Source organism: Stegostoma tigrinum, chromosome 3 (assembly GCF_030684315.1).
Source record: "Stegostoma tigrinum isolate sSteTig4 chromosome 3, sSteTig4.hap1, whole genome shotgun sequence".
Lineage (NCBI taxonomy): Eukaryota > Metazoa > Chordata > Chondrichthyes > Orectolobiformes > Stegostomatidae > Stegostoma > Stegostoma tigrinum.
In genome coordinates this window covers 27,499,866-27,522,637 of record NC_081356.1, presented here as the reverse complement: position 1 = coordinate 27,522,637, position 22,772 = coordinate 27,499,866, and the positions used below count along the sequence as shown (strand labels likewise).

General features: G+C 41.4%; 1 protein-coding gene across 1 annotated transcript in view; it reads right to left on the bottom strand.

Moving 5' to 3' along the window:
* pgm5 (phosphoglucomutase 5) overlaps positions 1 to 22,772 on the bottom strand; it is a 294,643-nt gene that overhangs the window by 101,641 nt on the left and 170,230 nt on the right. The window contains exons 3-6 of the mRNA XM_048527372.2: positions 20,447 to 20,593; positions 4,699 to 4,824; positions 1,643 to 1,833; positions 209 to 363 (exon numbers count right to left, since the gene is read on the bottom strand). Coding sequence (XP_048383329.1) covers positions 209 to 363; positions 1,643 to 1,833; positions 4,699 to 4,824; positions 20,447 to 20,593 — 619 coding nt within the window. The remainder of the gene's footprint in view (positions 1 to 208; positions 364 to 1,642; positions 1,834 to 4,698; positions 4,825 to 20,446; positions 20,594 to 22,772) is intronic.

Below are 22,772 nucleotides of genomic sequence, written 5' to 3'. Positions count from 1 at the left end.
CTTCTTCCTCTTAATATTTCTTACACCCACCCATTTGAATCCCATATCTTTCAATTCAAGATCATTGTAAAGCACTTTGGTACGTCCTGAGATCATTGCAGTTGTTATAGAAATTCAAGCTTTTCTTTAGCTAATAAATGCTGCCTGAAGATAATTTAAGGTTTAATTATTCATCAGGGTTTCAAGTGAGTCATTCTTTGCTCCTCACCTGTCCAGCGCTGTACTGGTGGGCATGCTCCTTGCGAATCCTCGAATCCCTGTCTTCTGGAAGTAAGGAATGCAGCTGATATGTGCTGCAATCACAGCAACGGAGTCTGAAGGATTGACGAAGAACCCATTCCTGCCAAGAATCATGTTACGGTCCTGTTAAGAAGAGAGTGATCTCTTTTAATTTCTGTGATTTATCTTGGTTTTTAGTTCAGTCATTTGGCTTTTCAATCCCGTACCAATCTCTTCCAGGGAAATGATTTCGTTAAAACCCTCCCAGCTCACCAATATTCATTATCTTGCTTGCATTTTGGGAAAAGGAGATGGTTAACTAACTTAAAGAGGAAGACCTGAGATGAAAGGTTTGATTTTTACGTCTATTTTGAGAGATAAACACTATATTGCAGATTGTTTGCGAATTAATTCTTTTAAACAATATGATAGCTAGTATTTTGAAGTTCCAATTAAGAAAGGTAACTGCAAGCTAAGAAATATGATTGTTTAAGTGGTTTAAAGTGATTAAATGACTGTTTTACTGTTTCTTTGAAAATGTGGAAATACTATATCATACAACGAACTCCCCCTCCTTCTCACAATTCTCTACATTCTCAGTTATGGCACCACAGAAATTATTTGGGAAAAAAGACATTGGTTTTAAGGGATGTGTTAAGTGCATTCTCTCAAGTTTAGAAGAAAAGTAATGGAGTTGAATGGCAGGCAAAAGCCTATAATTTAGACTTAGACTGTTACAACTGTTCCCATAAGCTGTTGGTAACAAGCACTCTGTGAGCCCAACTTGTAATAAATATACATTTCACACGTCATTGCATTAGGACCTCCGTGACCATGAATGCTTAGTAGTTTTCCTCAGATAAGCATTCTCCTCCATTTGAAAAAGGGAAGATAGAAATGGGCACAGTCAGGGTTAGCAAAGGTTAGCATGCAGGAAAGCAGTCAGAAGTTACAATCAACCAGGACTACGGACTGATATGGGGAGGTGTAGCAAATTTATCATTTTGTATTGTTATACAAAGAGAGGCTGTACTGTTATGTTCAGCACATCAAACAGTAGTAGCTACTTTGTAGATTCAGTAGCCAACTGTGAAATTAAACTGCTTAATTATACTGATGCATAAATTTTAATGATGTAATTGTCTTGGTCAGTTTTCAGAAGATTGAAACAACATGCATTTAAGACATATGCACAAGGCAGACAAATCATTGAGAATCCTACAGCTACGTCCCTGTTTCATGCTGTGGGTCAGTTAGATGTTAGGCAATGCAGGCAGAACCCTCGAGCATAATAATATTGAGTACTGGTGGGAGCTTCCTTATGAGTCAGAAAATATCTCAGGCAAAAGCATTAACTCAGAAAAGTTTTAATTAATGAAACACTCTTTCTGCAAGAACAAGAATAAATTGAGATAACATATACCCCATCTCCATCAAAAGCTGCACCAAACCCATATTCTCCTCCTTTCATGGCTTCGAGTAGAGATGTGGCATATGTGAGATTTGGGTCTGGATGCTGTCCACCAAAATCCTCCAGTGGGACACAATTAACAGCAGAGTTTGCAGGAGCTCCAAGCTCATCACAGAGTATCCGCCTCACATAGGGGCCCATAACTGGAAGAATAAAAAAACATCATAAACAATCATTGTCCAGCAAATGCTTTGATTAACGTAAGAAGCAAGAATTAGAGAACTCCCCATAGTCTGTCAAGGTTGCTTGGCAGTTCAATAAAATCATGGCTTATTTTTTTACAGCAGTTCTACCTTCCCCTCTGAGATCCATGCTCATTGACTCTTAGAGCCCAAAACCCACTGCTGTCAACCCTGAATGTACTCTTCCACTACTCTCTGAGGTAGGGAATTCCAAAGATTCATAATCCTTTGCATGACAAAAGTTCTCCCCATCTCAGTACTAAATGGCCAATCCCTTAACCTATGAAGATACCATGATGATCCCCTATTTCTGGTCTCCATTCAGGAGAAGCAGTCTCCTAACATTCACCAAGTCATCTCAGAATTTTATGTGTTTCATAGATATGTTTGTGTTCTGATTAAGAACCTAAATTCTCGAGCTAATGACAATCTTTACAAAAATGTTAGTACCCAAAAGCTTTGTTTTACGAGTATGGAGCACCATTTGCATACCAATAATTCAGGTTTTCGCCTACAAAATCTTCCTAATTATTCTTCATAATCCTGTAGAAAGTCTTTTACTGGCCTTGATTATCCTTGTCACAGTTCAGAACAGAATTATAATCAAGCATATAAAGAGAAAGGCCCAAATTCTAATGACAGAGATCCCCTCCAACATGGTGAAAATGCCAGAAGGTATCAGGACTCTCAAGCCCCTCCCCAAAGCTGGTATTTCCAAATTAATGGGGGTGAAATTAAGGGCAGCCCGCTAATTGCACTTCCAGAGCTCTCAGAAACAGCTGGACATTTAAATGGATAGCCAGCGAATTGTCTTTGAGACTTAAGGTACCTCTTTAGATTAGATCCCAGGATACTTTTAGTGGAAGTAAGAAACCATTTGAGATTGTGAAATCTAGATTTGCCTGTGCATAAGAACTGCATAAACTCATTGTTTTACACTTGCATGGGATTAGTTAGGCCAATTTATTTCCTATGCCAAATTACCCTGAAGGAATACCCACAATTGTTCGTGAGGAAATTCCAGAACTTTGAGCCAGTGGTAGTGAGGGATTGGTAATAATAGTTCCAAGTCAGGATGCTATGTGACTTAAAGGAAAACTCAAATTTTTTGATCCTTCCATGGGCCTGCTGACTTTGTCCTTCATAGTAATAGAGATTGGGAGCTTGGAATGTTCTATCATAAGAGACTTAGTGAGATACTACAGTGCACCTTATAGATAGAGCACACCATTGCCACTCTGTATTGATGGGAGATGGAATGAAAATTTAAGGATTATGGTGGGTCCCAATTAAACAAACTGCTTTGTCCTGGATGATGTCCATATTCTTGAGTGTTGATGAAGTTGTACCATCACACTTCTGAATTGTGCCTTTGCAGGTGCTGAAACAGGAGATGAGCTACCCACTGCAGAATTGCAAGCCTCTGACCTGGTCTTGTGGCTAAAATATTAATGTTGCAGGTCAAGTTCAGTTTATTGTTAATGTTACCCTTCAGGATGGTGTTAATGGAAGACTCAGTGATTGTAATATCATTGAACATCAGGAGGAGATGGTTAGATTCTCTCTTGTTGGAAATGGTAATTACTTGCCCCTGGTGTGACATAAATGTTACTCGCCATTTATCAGCTCGAGCCTGAATGTTGTCAGGTCTTGCTGCATATGGGTTACACTGCTTCCGTATCTGAGGAGAAATGAATGGCGCTGAACAATGTGCAATCATCAACAAACATCCCCATTTCTGACCTAGGCGTGGAAGCAAGGTCATTGATGAAGCAACTGAAGATGGTTGGGCCTAGGACAATAAGGAGGATGAGAAGAATCTCTTTGTCACATGTACATTTTACCCATCTTACTATGACATCTGAATGCCCCTCATCAGCACCGCTGATGATGATGGGCGGAATGAATTCATTCCATTGTGTCGGTGACAAGAGCCATTTAACTAAAATCTCTTCTTAAAAGTAACATCTTTCAGGATGATGATCATTTGATATCATCAGTGACTGAACTACTACTTTAAAGAATCATTGAATAATGCAGTATAAAAGGAGGCTATTTAGCCAATTAAGTCTGTGCTGGCTGTTTTGAAGAGCAATCCAGTTCACCCCATCCCCCACCCCACCCTGCTTGTCTCTCACAGCCCTGTGGTTAATTCTCCTTCAAGTATTCATCAATTTCCACTTTGAAAGCTACAGTTGAATCTGTTTACCGCACTGTGGATAATGCATTTGAGATTCAAACCTTCAGTATAAGTACGCTTTGCCTCATATTACCTTTTTTTTCTTGTGACCACCTAAAATCTGTGTCCTCTAACTATCGATCCTTCAGCTAGAGGAACAGTTCACTCTAGCTAAACATTTCAGGATTTTGACTACCTCTATCAAATCTTCTCTTCACATTTTTTGGCCTAGGAAGAACAATGCCACTTTCTGCACTCTACAATATCACCAATACCTTTCCAGTAAATCCACTCAGCACATTCTGAGTCTTTAACATCACAACACCTGGAGTGGGGCCCCCATGACTGATGATGATGAGACTGAAATGTCAAGGTAGAGATGCTAGCCTCAATTTGCATGATGGGAGCCAAGTGGGTGACATCAGTTTGACGGCCCTGTTAAACACAAAACTTGACATTCACTTCCATTGTAATCAGGGGAAACACCGGAGATCAATTCCACTCTGTCATTTTCAGAAATCTTTGAATAATGTTATTTCTTAGTTATAGATTACTTATATTAGCTTTCACCTATACAACTGTTAGGAGCAACAACAACAAAAAAGCAAAATATGAAATATTAGTCGATCCATTAGAAATATACTTGCCTCCATGCATAGCATCAATCCTTATTTTCAGTTGGTTCGGTCCAGTTAGTAATCCCTTTATGGCAGTGAAGTCAAAGATGGTTCTCAGCATGTTGAGGTACACCTCTACTGTGTCCACAATTTCAACTAAAGTGGTGGGGAGCAAAGAAGAGCTGATTAACATTAGCAGCATGGAAGTAACCTCCTCTTGCAACTCATTAATTGGGTACTCGATCTTCGTAAACTGTGACAATAATGTGGGAAGACTATCCCTTCTTCTCCAACACTTAAAAATGGCACCATCGAGAATTTATGCTCCACACAGAAAATTCTTCAAAGTCTTCATTTTGAACATTCATGGAAATAACTACACAACATCTCAGTAAGACCACAAATGTAGAATTGCTGTTTTCTTCCAAGTGCAGCAGAGGTTCACGAGGCTGATACTGGAGGTGGCACCACTGTCTTATGAGGAAAGATTAGCTTGACTGGGGCTGTATTCTCTACAGTTTGGAAAGACGTGAGGGGACCTGATTGAAATTTATAAAATCCCAACTAGGCTGAATAGTCCAGATGCTTTCCTTGGATGGGCAGTCTACAACCAGGACATCAAAGAGTCAAGATATGGGGTAGGCATTTTAGGATGGAGGAAAAATGTCTTCATTCAAAAGACTAGTGGAAATCTGTGGAATTCTCTTCCACAAAAGGCTGTGGAGTCTAAGTCACTGAAAGTATTCACAAATTTTTATTTTACTTTTTGAAAGCTTCAAGGGGAATAGGGGTACAAGTGGGAATATAGAGAATCAGCCTTTATCATATTGAATGGTGAAACAAGCAGGAGGGACAAATTGGTCTACTCTTGTTCCCAGTTTCTGTGTTTCTCGAATGACCTCCCTCACTCTTGACCAGCAAATGAGATCTCAGGGTAAATACAAGGTATGAAAGAATCGAACTTGTAGCACTGTGTTGGTCTCACCTCTGGACAGAAGGAAGTGGAACAAGGGGGAAAGCTTTGAAAGATTGGGTTACGAGGATAATTGATTTTTGCCAGAGTTTGCAGTGGTGGATTTCAGTAGCAGTTTGTAATAGTTACAAAGTTATGTTATTTTCACACTGTGAGGTCCTCCTCACTGAGTTGAAACCATTCACTCCTCATCCTCTCAATTTAGCAAACTTAGTATCAGTGAGCAGTATATTGAAGTAACAATAAAACAACAATACGTGGAAGGTTATAAAAGATCAATATTTACTGGAAGTCGATTTTTAAATTTCTCTCTCAGCTCCACTCTCCTGACCTCTGTCAGTATAACAGAGAAGGTCAATGATCTCTGTTACTCTTTCTCTAAACTAGCCACCCTGGGATGTACTGAAGTGATTGGTTATGACTCTTTCTTGAGTTTAATTCTCCTCTAATTCTGACCTCTTGAACATTTTAAACATAACAGCACTGGCAGCTGTACCTTCAGGTGCTAGAGTCCTCAGCTTTGGAATTCCATCTCTAAACTTCTCCAGATCTCTAGTTACGCTCCTTCATTAAGACACTAATTAAAGGTAACCTCTCTGATGAACCTTTTGTGTATCCATCCCAATTTATAATGTAGACCAGGGTTAAAATTTCCTTTATAAAACACACACACACACACATGGCACAGCTACTCATGTTTCACTTCAACACTTTACAGGTTTTCAAGTTCAAAGTTGAGTGCAACAATTTCTCATCATAAAATCTGACTCCACTTTCTAGACAGCAGTTACTGGCAATGACATTGCTGTAGTAATTTTTAACTCCTTTCAACCCATCTTTCGTTTCAACACATGTCCTATTGTCATCGCCTTTTGCACCACACATTCCTTTTTTGTCACTTGCCTTCTCTGCCTTTCACCCCCTAACAGGCCCTTCCCCTTTTCCCTGCTTCTGTACTTGCTTAAAACCTATTATACCTCTAACTTTGCCAGTTCTAATGAAAGATCATCAACCTGAAATGCTAACTCTCTTTCTCTCTCCACAGATGGTGCCAACTGGATGAATGTTTCTAGCATTTTCTGCTTTTATTAATGGATGTTATGGTTACGTAGTGGAACACTTTTCCATTTCAGATGTTCAGTATCAGAAGAAAGCACTTGAAAGTCAGGCATAATAAAGCTAAACGCAACTTTGCCTTAATCCTGCCTTCATCAAGTATTTCACACTCCTGTAACACTGCGACTTTTTCCCACATTAGTCATCTGAACTAAATTAGCAATTTGTTATTAATTATAGAGTAACTTTATGTTTTGAATGTACTGTCCACTCCAGCCTCAATCAAAACTGAAATTAATTTCATGCAAGACATCACTGACAGGAAGATTATACCACACTAGCATTTTACAAATTGATATTGTTGTTCACTGATGGACAAATGATGAATAAACATTTTGTGGATGAATTCTTGATCTTTCCTGCTTGTTGTATCAATTGTATTTGCCAAACTAGCACAAAAACACTGAAAGACTGAGGTGAGACGGAGGGAACAAGAGGGGACTTGCACAGAATATAAAGACTAGAATGGAGTAGTTGGGCCAAGTGGCCTGATTCAGTGCTTTATATTCTAATCTATAGAAGATGGTGCAATGAATGATATGTGATCAAAAGGACAATTGACAACATTAAAACTACTTCTCAACCAACTCTAGGTACACTACTTTTGCCTGACTGTTAAATTGTGTCAGGCCTTATTCAATAGCTAACGCGTTTCCAGGTCACAGCTCACTCAAAGCTTCTAGGCAGTTACTTGCACAATAATTTATTTCTTTAGTAAAGCTGCTGTTGTCAGTTTTACAAGCAGGATTCCCTTTTCAGCTGCTTTTGTACTTAAACACACTTGAAGTTTACGAACATCCCCATTACAGGACTCTTCTGATGCAGTGGTAGTTCCCATACCTCTAGGCCAGAAGGTCCAGGTTCAAGTCCCACCTACTGCAGATATGTGTTGTGCTCGTGAAATGATCTTCCTAATAGTATTGTGGGTGCATTATATCACATGGATTCATAGAATCCCCATAGTGTGGACATTTGGCCCAACAAGTCAACACCGATGCTCTGAAGATCATCCCATCCGCCAACCCTGCATGTTCCATGGCTACTGCACCTAACCTACACATCTCTGAACACCATGGCTAATTTAACATTGCCAGTCCACCAAACATGCACATCTTTAGACAATGGGAGGAAACAGGAGCAACTGGCAGAAACCCATGCGGACATGGAGAGAATGTGCAAACACCATACAGCCAGTTGCCCAAGGCTGGAATTAAACATGGGTCCCTGGCGCTTTGAGGCAGCAGTGCTAACCACTGAGCCACCATGCCGCCCCTGCAGTGGTTCAAGAATGCAGCCCACCACTTAATTGGGGGTAATTAAGGATATGCAATAATGCTAACCCATGCAGTGAAGCTGATATCCTGTAAACGAACCTTTAAATCAACACTAATGGAGCAGAGAAAGTAGAAACTGTAGATGCTGGAGAATCTGAGATAACGCGGTGTAGAGCTGGACGAACACAGCAGGCCAAGTAGCATCAGAGGAGCAGGAAAGCTGATGTTTCGGCCTAGGCCCTAATAGCTATTAACCCATGTACGACACTATGTAATGAAGGTCTTGGGTTGAAGTTCCAATCAAGCAACTTGAACACCAAATTAACACTAACCTGCCAAGTCTGATAGGCTTATGGATAAACCTAAGCCAGTCCTGAGGGAATGTTGCACTGTCAGAGGTCTGTCTTTCAGATCACATGTTCAGCTGAGACACTGTCTTCTGCCTAAGTTGATATAAAAGATTCTGTAGGCCTGTCAAATGTGTGCAATTGAATAAAACCTGATGGCATGTCACCTAAGGAAATATTAGAAAAGGTAACTAATCACTTAGTGAAAGAGTTGGGCTAATGGATGAAAGTGGAGGCAGAAAGAGATAGCAGAGGAACTCTGGATCTTGTGTGTCAAGACAGCTGAAAGCATGGCTGCTGATGGTGGGATGACAGAAATGGTGCAGATGAGAGGCTAGAATCAGAGGAGGACGGAGATTGCAGCGTGTTTCAAACAACAACCCCTCTAATTACTTTGTCTGCTGCACAAGCATCCAAAGTCTGTCAAAGCAGTTTCTGCAGGTCGAACCCAATGAGCTGACATCGAAATCCACATGCATGGAATAGCCAGACATTGGTTGCAGGGTTCAAGCAGGTTACCAGTATCTGGATGTCAGACTGACATAGATCAGTTCTGTTGGTTTATACCGTCAAACATCCATAGTGGCCATTTTCTGGTTTCCAGTATCACTGTGACCTTCCAGCAATACTTTCACTAGAAATGCTGTGCAAGTCCTCAGGCCAAATTCATGAAAGAATTATGTTAAAGACGTAAAAAAGAATGAATGTGGGGAATAAGAACAAAATAAGAACATACGAACTAGGAGCAGCAGTAGGCCATCCGGCCCCTCGAGCCTGTCCTGCCATTTAATAAGATCATGGCGAATATTTTTGAGACTCAGCTCCACTTACCCGCCCACTCACCATAACCCTTAATTCCTTTACCATTAAAAAATTTATCTGGCCTTGCCTTAAACACATTCAGCGAGGTAGCTTCGACCACTTCACTAGGCAGGGAATTCCACTGATTCACAACCCTTTGGGTGAAGAAGTTCCTCCTGACCTCAGTCCAACACCTGCTTCCCTTTATTTTGAGGCAATGCCCTTTAGTCCTAGTTTCACCTGCTAGCGGAAACAACCTCCCTGCCTCCACCTTATCTATTCCTTTCAGAATCTTATATGTTTCTATAACATCTCCCCTCATTCTTCTGAAGTCCAATGAGTATAATCCCAGCCTATTCAGTTTCTCCTCATAATCTAGCCCTCTCAACTCTGGAATCAACCGAGTGAATCTCCTCTGCATCCCCTCCAGTGTTAGTATATCTCTTCTCAAGTAAGGAGACCAAAACTGCACACAGTACTCCAAGTGTGGCTCACCAGGACCGTATACAACTGCAGCATAGCCTCCCTGTTTTTAAACTCCATCCCTCTAGCAATGGCAGACAAAATTCCATTTGCCTTTTTTAATTACCTCCTGCACCTGCAATCCCACCTTCAGCAATTCACGCTCAAGGACACCCATGTCCCTCTGCACAGCAGTGTGCTACAATTTTTTACCATTTAAAACATAGTCCATTTTTCTGTTATTCCTAGCAAGATGGATGACCTCACACTTAACAACATTGTACTCCATCTGCCAGACCTTTGCCCACTCACTTACACTATCTCTATCCCTCTGCAGACTTTCAGAGTCTTCTGCGCACTTTGCTCTACCACTCAACTTAGTGTCCTCTGCAAATTTTGACACACCACACTTCGTCTCCAACACCAAATCATTGGTGTAAATTGTAAACAATTGCGGTCCCAACACTGATCCCTGAGGCACACCGCTAGCCACTGACCATCAACCAGAATAACACCTATTTACCCCTACTCTTTGCTTTCTAATAGTCAACCAATCCTCTATCCATGCTAATACATTACCTGTGATACCGTGCAACTTTATCTTATGTCGCAGCCTTTGGTGTGGCAACTTGTCAAATGCCTTCTGGAAATCCAGATACACCACATCCACAGGCTCCCCATTGTCCACCATGCAAGTAATGTCCTCAAGGAATTCCACCAAATTAGTTAAACATGACCTACCCTTCATGAACCCATGCTGGGTGTTCCCAAAGGGAGAATTTGTATCCAGATGTCTTGCTTACTAGTTACTTACTAGTTAAAGTCCTATTGACCACCCTATTTACCCTTTTCACCAGAACACTGGATCTGGCCCTGTTCAGGTGGAGTCCATCCCAGTGGTATAGATCTCTCCTGTCCCAGAACTGATGCCAGTGCCCCATGAAAAGGAGACCCTCTTTCCCACGCCACTCTTTTAGCCATGTATTTACTTCCTTGATCCTCGCTTCCCTCTGCCAATTTGCATGTGGCTCAGGCAGCAATCCAGAGATTATGTCCCTTGAAGATCCATTTTTTAAATTTTGATCCTTGTTTTTCATAATCCCGAAACAGGTCTTTTTTCCTAGTTCTGCCTATGTTGTTGGTACCTACGTAGACCACAACTACTGGATCCTCCCTCTCCCTCTCTAGTCTCTTCTTAAGCTGGTCAGAGATGTCTCACACCCTGGCACCAGGCAGGCAACACACCATGCGGGATTCTCTATCCTGCTTGCAAAGGATACTGTCTATCCCCTTGATGATGGAATCCCCTACAGCTACAATCTGTCTTTAGCTTGAATGGCCTCCGAGACAGTCTACTCACTTAGAGGAGGTGGAAGGGTGGTGCCTTGGGTATTGGTTAACTTCCAAATATATTGGGTGAAAGATAACCATTACCCAGCCAACCACTTGCGCCCGCTTAGGGATTCCTCCTCCACTCAACAAACTGAAGGTCACGGTCACGCAAGGTAAAACTTTTATAATCGAAAACTTACCTCCCCAGGCTGCCCTCGCACTCTCTTCCGGACTCCCGCCACTCAAAAACTGAAGCTAAATTTGGGAGTTAACTAGAAGAGCAGATAGAATAGATTTTCTGTTAAAAAAACCCCACAGGCTCAAATCGTGAAACGTACAGGAGGATTTCTCAGAAATGAATTTCAGTTCAGGTGGCATAGCTGTCAGCAGTTTATATTTTCTCAAATTTTTAAATGTTTTCCAAAGTTGTCACTGTACAGTGTAATGGTTCTGGAAGAGCTGAGTGTTGATGTTGCATTAGCTCCAGCCAATCAGATGATACCACACTCATGGTTGAATTTTCCCATTTGCCGTTAACGGACTGTGGCAAGAGTATGTCAGTCTGCCACGGTGGAGGCAATCTTCCACATTTCACCTCATTAATTATGGAGCTAAGCTACTGGGTGTGTTTCTCTGGGAATTATTTGCCAAGCACAGTGGAGTTTCTCACCACCAGTAAATTTCTGGCTTCCAAGCCTTTGGTACCATATGTAAAGCCCAGCTGCACATCACTTTAGCTGCTGCAAGCCAAGAACTCTCTCTCAAACTGTGCAGCTTGGCCCGGAAATGTCTCAAAGCAAAGGGAAGCCAGCTGCCCATTTCCAGGACAGAGATCTGGAGGTGCTGGGGTATGAAACAGCAGTTCTTTTCCCTTTTGGCCACCAAAGAAGATCATTTCAACCAGGATAGAAATTGCACTGCAAGTCAGTGCCGTGTCCCAAGTTAAAAGGGATACTCTGCATTGCTGTAAGAAGGTCAATGATTTGTGCCCTTTAAAGCTAAGTGCCACAATCAAGTATCTAGTATCTCATGGTCAAGGACCAGAACACAGCTTCACGCTACCACTCCACTGGCATCTCACCAAGGCCAGGGACTCAACTCTCAGAATCGTGTGCACCATTGGGTCTGAACCAGTCAAAACAACCACTTAACTATTCTAATCCTATTTTCCAGCAGTTGGCCCATAATCTGCCAGCATTACTAGTGCACATCTAAATACTTCTTAAATGTGAGGGTTTCTGCCTCTACCATCCTTTCAGGAAACGAGTTTCATATTCACACCATCAACTGGATGAAAAACATTTTTCCATCCAAATCCTGCCCCTTAACTTAAATCCATGCTCCCTGGTCATTGATCCCTCTAACCAGAGGAAAAGTTCCTAATGATCATATCCTATTAAGGGCTCTCACTCACAACATCCTCCCAGACTGCTAGTCCTACCTACTCTCTGTGCTTCCTGCTCACTCATAAGGGGCTCCTCACCCTCTCTCCTACTCATGCATGACCCACTAGCTGCTGTTGCATCCATTATACACAATCTCTCCTTTAGCCTCACAAGGTAAAAAGAAACTGGACTACTTTCCAGGTTGATATCCCCACAGCACTGATGTATCTGTAGCCCCAAGGCTGTTTGCATTTGATCTGTAGAATTAACTCCACCAATCATGCCATTGTTTAGTTTGACAAGTTTCTTTACTGTGCGTGACAGTATCCCTGACTGACTGTATTCCTTCTTCATCCAACTAAGGACTGTTCCCCTGAGCTGTTCATAGATTGCCATTTAAAGCACATGTGGAATGTTTGTTGAGTGTGATGCGGCAGGAAAATGGAACTGAGCTATTGGCCGCTTTTCTGTTGTGCTGATGTAACAAAGGGACATAGCCACTCTCTGTCAGGCTGGAGCATTTTTTTGTCAGTGCTTCCCAGTGTCACGAGCAGACTGCCTTTTCCTCTGGGCTAGAAACTAACCTAAACCACTGGGCAGCCTGTAACTGAGCAGTGAAAAACTTGTGAGCTGGCAGCCTGTTAGTCAGGACTGAAGTCAGAGAGCACTAGGAAAGTAAGCTACGTGCTCCATGCGGCAATATCAGCACAAAAGCATTCTGTGTGGACGCATGGCTCTCCTTGTGCCCTGTGACTTGGCAGGAGTCTGCAAGTCAGCTCCAAAGTATAAAGTGCTGAAGGCCTGAATTGCTGGCTGAGCTGGTTCATAGACAGATGTTATGATGCAGTGTGGTTGGTGGTTTGTTGATGCTGTGTAGCACAGATGCAAGCTCGAGGCTGATGGTGACCATGGACCACGTTGGGACATTGTGCAGAAGACACAGTGGCATAATGGGCAGGGACGGGTATTCAGCAAACTGCAACCCCCCCAGGTACTGACTCTGTCTTATTTGTGGACAAGATACACTGTCCTCTCAGTGGAGGACAGAAGAATTGGGAGTGGGATGTAAAAATTGTGAGTTTTGACTTCAATGAGTTGCAAGTATATTGGAAATAAGGGAGTTGCCACTCAGGAATGAGCTTTTGAAGTTACCATCTAAGGTCTGAGGGGAAATTGGGAAAAGCTTTCTTGACATTGAGAATCTGATTTTTTCATTACCATCCCACCCCTAGTTTATCACCATAGCTTCTAAACCGCTGGTCACACCAGTGAGGGTGAGTGGATGCAGTTAGCTCTACACTAGTTTTTGCAGGGAGCAGGTGTATTCTGTACAGCTCCTGAGAGTTTCAGTAATTATACTTGACTTGTACTTGTACTTATTGCTGTCATGCAATAAACTATTACGTTAACTAAGAACATTAGGCAGGCCCTTGACTAAGTACAGGCAAAGGAAGATTGATGGCCATAAATCACCTCAAACAATTCTTACTCTGAACTATATACTGGCAAAGGTAGCAATATGCTGCAAGTTGCCATTAGTGGCATTCAGGATGATACAACCATTAAAGCTTCAAATAGATTGAGAAGCCAGTCTGGCACAAGAGGAAACACAATTCTTTAAGATCAGCTTTGTCACAGGTTTCAGTACCTCTGCTTCACAGGATGCAGTGCTGACCTCCAGTGAAAAATAGGCATTTCAGGATTTGTATTATGATGCAGATTAATTCCCATGGTTGCGTCGGGTGAATTCTCCATGCTTTATGCAGGAGCACCAGTCATTGATTGCAATCACCAGCAGGATTTGATTGAAATCTGTCACTGATGGGGCACGTCAATGGCCAATTCCATGCAGCTGTCTCATGTCATGTCCACTCAGCACTGCCCTGGGGAAGTATGAGCCAAGAGGGAGTCAGAGGTATGTGACCCTTCAACTCTTAGGAGCCAGTCGCAATTTCTGCCAGTGTAACAGCTGGGTGAAAATTGCTGAAACTTATCTTTGCTCTCAACCTGACATGCACATATAAACACAGGGATGTACTTTCATCCCCTTTAGTGAAGTAATGACCCCAGAATGAGGCTGTTAATCTCACTGAACAGTTAATGCCAGTGATTAGTCTGTTGCCATTCTGAAAACTGTCCTACTTGAAGATAGCCAAAGTTGTGCATGTTCCAAGCTAAAGGTCGTTTTTACTAGCAAAATTAAGGGTCCTTTTCAGCAAATGGGACACCTGATGCATTTTAATTTGAAAAAGATGAGAGCTTTTGCTATGTTTATTTAGACTCATTCCATGGGTGGGGAGAAAAAGCCTTTTTATGGAAACAGGAGACCTTTTCCAACCCGTTCTACCATTCAATTTTATCTATTTGTAACTCTATCTACCTATCTGTGTTCCATATCCTTCATATTCTTCAGCTAACAAAAATAATATCTGTTTCGAAATGTTCAGTGAACACTGGGCTCAGCAACTCTTGGGGAGAACTATTTCTTGACTGGATGACTAGCTTTAATTTAAATAATTTAAAGGTTTTGCTCTGTTGGACTCCCCGACACCAAAGGAAATGGCTTTGCTGTCTCTATGGTGTCGTAATTTTTAATCAGTTTAAAAAACCCATTTAGATCACTCATCAATATTTTATCCTTGAGGGAATAACTGTTTACAATGTGCAGCCATCTGTGTAATTTAACCCTTTCATCCCTACCAGTCATATATGGCCAGTTAAAGCAATAGGAGAATAAAGGAGGTCAAAAATAATCTTGTCCACAGATTCATTGGGATACACGCCCACTCTCTCACAACTGTCCACCAGCCACACTGCAACCAAAAACATTTTCCTTACCAGCAGAATCTCTTGTCTCGGGGAGGTGAAGGCCTAGTGGTATTATCACTGGACCGTTAATCTAGAGACCTGGATAATTTTCTGGGGACCTGGGTTTGAATCCACCATGGTAGATGGTGGAATTTTAATTCAACAAATACCTGGAATTAAGAGGCTAATGATAACCCTGAATCCATTGTCAATTCCTTGGAAAACCCCATTTGGCTCGCTAATGTCCGTAAGGAAGGAAACTGCCATCCTTACCTAGTCTGGCCTACATGAGACTGCAGACCCACAGCAATGTCGTTGACTCTTAACTGCCCTCTGGGCAATTAGTAATGGGCAATAAATGTTGACCTAGCCAGCCATGCCCTTATTCCTTGAATGAATAAAGAAAAAAAATCATTTGTCAGTGGTTGACTGGGTGTAAGGTGAAATTTCGCAAGTTCTGCAGGTTCTCTTGGCAAAATGAGCTGAGGGAACTGGAATCTTAAGGTAATAGGAGAAGGGGAAATGGGGATCCAATCAGTTACACGTAATAAAGGAAGAACTGGGATTTCAATCACACCTTCTGGGACCTCTAAATCTCCCAAAGTGCCTCACACCCAATGAAATACTTTTTGAAGTGTCGCAATTGATTTGATACAGGAAATAGTACAGGTTGTGTACACAGCAAGATCCCACAAACAGCAATGTAACAATAACCAGATAATCTGCTTATAATGATGCTGATTGAATGAGAAATATTAGCCAGGACACCAGAGAGAGCACTCCCGTTCTTTATCAAACAGCAAATACAGTGTCTCAAGTCCAGCTATCCAAATACCAGAGATGTTAGTAAACTAGGCACTTTTGTAAGTGACTCCACATGAATTTTTGTTATTTAACGAGTAGCATCCCTAAACCTGCCAGCCATGGAATACCGTATTGATTGTACCCAACAGTCATGTCCCAAAACCAAAACCCAGTCTTGATCAGACACTGACTCTTCCTGCAAATGTATTTGTCCAGGCTCTCATGTGCCACAGAATACATGTTCCAGTCAGCTGAACACTGTGCCATACCTTAAACTTACAGGCTATCATAACTAAAATACAGAAACCAGCTTTTGACCAACCAGCTCCTTCTCCTGCACTGAAATTCTGACAAGATACTGAAGGATGATAAAGTAGAGAAAAGGAACACATTACCTCCACATCAGCAAACTGTTCACTCACCAAATTTGTACCTGTGTGCTCTACTTTTAATGATCACTCCTGACTCAGGGGTGTGAAGGTAAAAAACAGCTGAAAATAACAAATTTAAAAGTCTTCACCATTCCGTGTCCACATCTCCAAACACCTTGAACAAAGTGACTGACAAAGTCTGAAGATTTTAGCAACGTGGGGTGGCTCAGTGGTTAGCACTGATGCCTCATAGCAGCAGCATTTCGGTTCAATTCCATTCTTGGACAACTGTCTGTGTGGAGTTTGCACATTCTCCCTGTGTCTGCATGGGTTTCCTCCGGGTGCTCCGGTTTCCTCCCATAGTTCAATGATGTGTAGGTTAGATGGGTTGACCATGCCCCAGTGGCCCATAGTGTGCAGTCTGGTTGGATTAGCCACAGGCAATATAGGGTAGGAGGGGTGGGTCCGGGTGGGATGCTGTCTGGATGGTTGATGTGAACCCGTTGGGCTGATTGGTTTGCTTCCACACTGTACAGATTCTAAGATATATCAATCAAATGTATTGTTATTAAAGTAAATTGTGGAAGGAAAAGTGGTAAGACAGTGGTAAGAAGGGTCTAGGCCCGAAACGTCAGCTTTTGTGCTCCTGAGATGCTGCTTGGCCTGCTGTGTTCATCCAGCTTCACATTTTATTATCTTGGAATTCTCCAGCATCTGCAGTCCCCATTATCTCAGACATTACCCCGAGCATGTTATGAATTTATGATTCAGTAAATCACTGGTTAGGTGATTCCACTCCAGGGATACACTGGGCTGTGGATTTAAGAATGAGATAGAATTGATGCTGTCTCAAACTTCAGGAACTTCCTCCCAGGCAACACAGTGGGTATACCTACACCACACACAATGCAGCAGAGTGCTGTTTAGCAGCTCTGTCAAACGCAATTAGGGATTGGCAATAAATGCAGGCATGGCCTGTGATGCTCACATTCCATGAATCCATCATAAAAAATGTGAAACTTGCTGCTTTGATGGCGAAACTAATGTGTGTGGATTTACTGCTCCCTGTACCCGATTTTCACATTATGTTGAAAATTTAGCTACAATAGATCTTTAACAGCAACATTTCCCAAAATGATTGCCAATTTAAATACTATGAGAATTGTAATAAAAAAGAAGTGAAATACCATGGATGCAGAAACTTTGAAAGTAAAATGGAAAAAGCCGAAAATGTTTGATAGAATGTTGGTTAGGGTATGTTTTTAATCCATTGTTTTGTAGGCGACTATTTTCAAAACTCTTAAGTTTCAGACTTTTAGGGACTTTCCCATACAGCTCCTGATGCAAGAGATTTGCCTACTGAAATCTTCAATTTCTTGATCAGTTGCTGTGGAAATAGTTGCTTTTGGGATTCTCACAGTCCTGATGCCCACCTCCAACCTATGCTATGGAAACAAATTTCTGGGCAATTATCTAGTCATTATTACATTGTCGATTGTGGGATTTTGTTATGCACAAACAAGTTTCTACATTACAATAATAAGCACACTTCAAATGTACATCATAGACTGGCCATTTGTATTGCTATGCCCAGTGGGACATATTTTTAGGGTCTGAGGAGAACAATTTAAAAAAGATGAGGGGCAATTTTTTTTTTACCCAGAGGGTGGCTTGTCTGTGTGCAATGAAAATCTCCTTTGCAAAGGAATGAGGGGTCAGGATGATTGAACTTGTTATTTCTAGCTTTATTTACAAAAGCTGTTACGTTTTACTTCTAAGTTGTGGAATAACCGAAAAGTGGTGGATGCAGGCACAGTTACAACATTTAAAAGGAATTTAAATAAGTACATGAAAGGAAATGTTTGGAGGGATAAGGGCTAAGCACAGACAGGTGGGGCTAGTTTACTTTGGGATTATGGTCAGCATGGACTGGTTAGACCAATTCCATGCTGTATGACTATGCCAATGACTCTAAACTGGTGCTATAGAAAAGTGATATTTCCTTTTTGTTATTTGAATTAGAAGCAATTGTACACCCTGAAATGGGAACAGAAGATAACAAAAACAACCTGTTTAAACTGAAAGCACCATATCAAAAACTGGAACAAATACAACAGTTCAAGGGCTTTTCTAAGCTTTGGGTGCTACAACTGGGGCTCAGAGTGATAACGTTCTCCAGGCAGTTCTTGCAGAACTACAGGCTCTGAGCCAAAGTTCTGGGTTCAAGGCCCACTCTAGACATGATTACCAGGGAAGGTGCATTCATGACATGCTTAAACAGATTGATTATCATGTGTAAATCCTTTTACCATGCCTATGGGAGGCAGCAAGAGTGGAAGAGTCTCTTGGTCATCCATGCTTAATGCAGAGTGACATCCCTTGTGGTTTTATTATCCAGATTCCAGACCAAATAGGCAGTATACCTCTATGACAGATACATGAATAATGACACATGACATTCTAGTATAAATATACCCATTTTGCTTTCATTCAGTGCAATAGTCAGTGTAGTGTATTCAGTCAGTCGCTTCTGTTTATATACTATACAGCAATATCTGTAAGCACCAACTATTTTTAAGTCTGTGATATTATGGTAGTGAAAAAAGTTAGTGTTGCAAGGTATCTGACTCAATAAGTTCCCAGTCTTTGTGATATGTGTTTTCAGTATAGGTTTTCGAGAAGGAGGTCGATGTAGTGGGAACAGGGGACTGCATTGGATGATCAGCCATGATCATGTTGAATGATGGAGCAGGGTTGAAGAGCCAAGTGGCCTACTCCTTGTTCCTTTTTTCTATGTTTCTATATTAATATGTGGTAATGTATAGGGCAGCACTCAAACCACATTATGCTGGTGGTGGTGTTTGAAACAATAAACCAGATCATCCCTCAAGCTGTAGCCTTTGGTTTCAGGCTAGTGACCTGTTTCGGGGAAAGAAAGCTACAGAAACAGATGTAAACACATACTTGAACTGCCTCACAACATAGCAAACCTTTCACTCCATGATGGCTGGAAGATGTTGAGAGTTGCATTACCACATATGGAAAGGATTAAGGATGAGAACAAACTTATACATATTTTCTCAATTTCAAGTTGTCAAAGAAGGCCATGTCAAAGCAAGTAAGGGTATCAGTATCGCTTAAACAAAATGGAAATGATTTTCACTCCTGGAAACAGAAGATCAAAGGAAGGAAACAAGGTTTTCTACATAAATAAGGAGACAAATGAAATTGCAACCATATAGCATATAGCATTTTATAACCAATGGAACACATCTTGAGGCACAATCATTGTTACAATAAAGGGCACATGTCAGAAAAATCACACAAAGGAAGCACTGACAAATGGCAGGGAAATTGATATCTGGATAATCTGTTGGATGGATATTGGCCATGGCATCTTCAAGGAACACTAATTTTTATGTCTTCCTCAGTGGGTAGACAAGGCCTCAGATTACCATTTCATCTAAAAGACAGGCACACCTGATAAGGCAACATCTCCGCATTGTGTATATTAATCTACATACTGACTTCCAGCCACTGGCTTGGACACGAAACACACAGTTTTTAGATTCAAAAAATGAAACCAACTTTTCTTTTATTCACTGGTGGGATGTGGGTGTCACTTGCCCATCCTTAGTTACTCCCCAGCCCATTATAAAAGAAAACTAACATAAAGAAGGTGGCATACAAATCCTTAATAAAGCTGCTACTTCCCAAATGTTCCAGAGAAAAGACTAAGATAATCTTTAGTGCCGAGGTTGTAGACAATCTACTTTTCTTGATCCGCATCTTTGACTTTCTAAACACGCTTGTTTCCTTGCGAGGATTTCTGACAAAGTTGATCTTATTTTGTTACAACACTGTAACCTTACTAAGAAGGAACTTTTTCAAAACTTCAGATTGAAAAAGAAAAGATGTCCATTCACTGCTTCAGTCGCTTTGTGAAATGACACTGATTAGGTGAAGTCTCTCTCAAAAGATGAACCTTAGCTCAAATTTAGAATCAAAATAAAAGCAGAAAATCCTGGAAACACTTATCAGTTCAGCGTCTGCAATATTTTGCTTTCAAGTTAGTTGCGAAGATGTATAAAATCCGATAAAGTACCTCTGAAGGGTTTGAACTTGTTCTCCAGATCAAATTCTTGCCTGCCCAGTCGGGAAAGGTTTATTCGCAGATCAGGACAGACAGTAAACTCTTCTATGGTCTTACTAATCTGGTAGATCTTCTCTGTCACTGACTCAGAAGCTGGACCTATGACAGAAAAGCAGAGAGTACAATTTGTTAAAAAAATAGTCATGAAACTTAAGCACTCAGGGTTAAAATGGGCAAGGTAAACATCCCTGATTTATTTCTCCAAGCTCATCACTGGATTTGTAGAACAACATTGAAAGTCTAGCTTTGCATTTTAATTAGCATCATTGCTCACTTTCAGACTAGACATCCAGAACTTTTAAAGAATCACATTTTTTTATGACCTTAGTTAATGGCCCTCAGAGATCTCTGCCTTCCTCCATTTCTGCTTCTTCCATACCTGTGACTCTACTATGTGTTCACCTCTGGAATTTCCCTCCTCTAAGCAGCTTGGCCATTCTAATGTCCCCTTTGTCTTGATGTGCTCCTTAAAATCTATATTCTCAGCAAATTTGACCTATTAGTTCCTTATGTGGTTTAATGCCTAATCTGACAGATGGCACCGTTGACATAGAACATAGAACATTACAGCACAGTACAGGGCCTTTGGACCTCGATGTTGTGCCGACCTGTTATTCTGATCTCAAGCCCATCTAACCTACACTATTCCATGTACTTCCATATGCTTATCCAATGACGACTTAAATGTACCTAAAGTTGGCAAATCTACTACTGTTGCAAGCAAAGTGTTCCATTCCCTTACTACTCTCTGAGTAAAGAAACCACCTCTGACATCTGTCCTATATCTTTCACCCCTCAATTTAAAGCTATGCCCCCTCGTGCTCGCCGTCACCATCCTAGGAAAAAGGCTCTCCCTATCAATCCTATCTAACCCTCTGATTATTTTATATGTTTCAATTAAGTCACCTCTCAACCTTCTTCTCTCTCATGAAAACAGCCTCAAGTCCCTCAGCCTTTCCTCGTAAGACCTTCCCTCCATACCAGGCAACATCCTAGTAAATCTCCTCTGCACCCTTTCCAAAGCTTCCACATCCTTCTTATAATGCGGTGACCAGAACTGTACACAATACTCCAAGTGCGGCTGCAGCAGAGTTTTGTACAGCTGCAGCATAACCTCTTGGTTCCGGAACTCAATCCCTCTATTAATAAAAGCTAAAACACTGTATGCCTTCTTAACTGCCCTGTCAACCTGGGTGGCAACTTTCAAGGATCTGTGTACATGGACACTGAGATCTCTCTGCTCATCTACACTACCAAGAATCTTACCATTAGCCCAGTACTTTGCCTCCTACCAAAGTGCATCACCTCACACTTGTCTGCATTAAACTCCATTTGCCACCTCTCAGCCCAGCTCTGCAACTTATCTATGCCTCTCTGCAACCTACAGCATCCTTCGTCACTATCCACAACTCCACTGACCTTAGTGTCATCTTCAAATTTACTAACCCATCCTTCTACGCCCTCATCCAGGTCATTTATAAAAATGACAAACAGCAGTGGACCCAACACCGACCCTTGCGGTACACCAGTGCAATATTCCCTCCTGGATGTGCAACAAAACTTGCTTTCATATAGCTGACCAACACTACACAGATTTAGATTTTAAGGAACATCTTAAGGAGGAAAGAAAGGTGGAGAGGCAGATTTGTTTAGAAAGAGAATTCCAGAGCTTAGGACATTGGCAGCTGAGAGCACAGCCAAAGTTAATAAAGTGACTAAAATTAGGAATGCACAAAATTCCCAAATTGTATAAGTGCAGAGACAGGACTGGAGTTTAAAGAGAGAGAGGGAGGACACCATACATGAACTTGAAAACAGGGATGACATTTTTCAAATTGAGGAGTTGTTAGATTAGAAACCAACTTTGTGGATAGGAAAGCAGCGTAGGTAATGGGTGAATGAGACTTAGATCGTAGAAACACAGGAAGAACCTATTGGGCCCTTCATATTTGTCCCAGGTGTCCGCAACAGCAACTCATCTTGTCACACTCCACACCTTTACCCCACTGTCCAACCATTTCCTTCTCTTCAGATAATGATCCCATTCCCTTTTGAAAGCCATAAGTGACTCTGCATCCACCACATTCTCCAGCAGATTCCAAATCTTAACTATTTATTGTATAAAATTAGTATCTCCTCATATTGCCTTTTGTTCTTTTACCAACCATCTTTGGTTGAAATTCTCTGCCTTCTGACGCTTCAGCAAAATGGAACAGTTTCTCCCGACTTACTCTGACCAGACGCCTACATGATTTTGAATCCCTCTGCAAAATGCCTC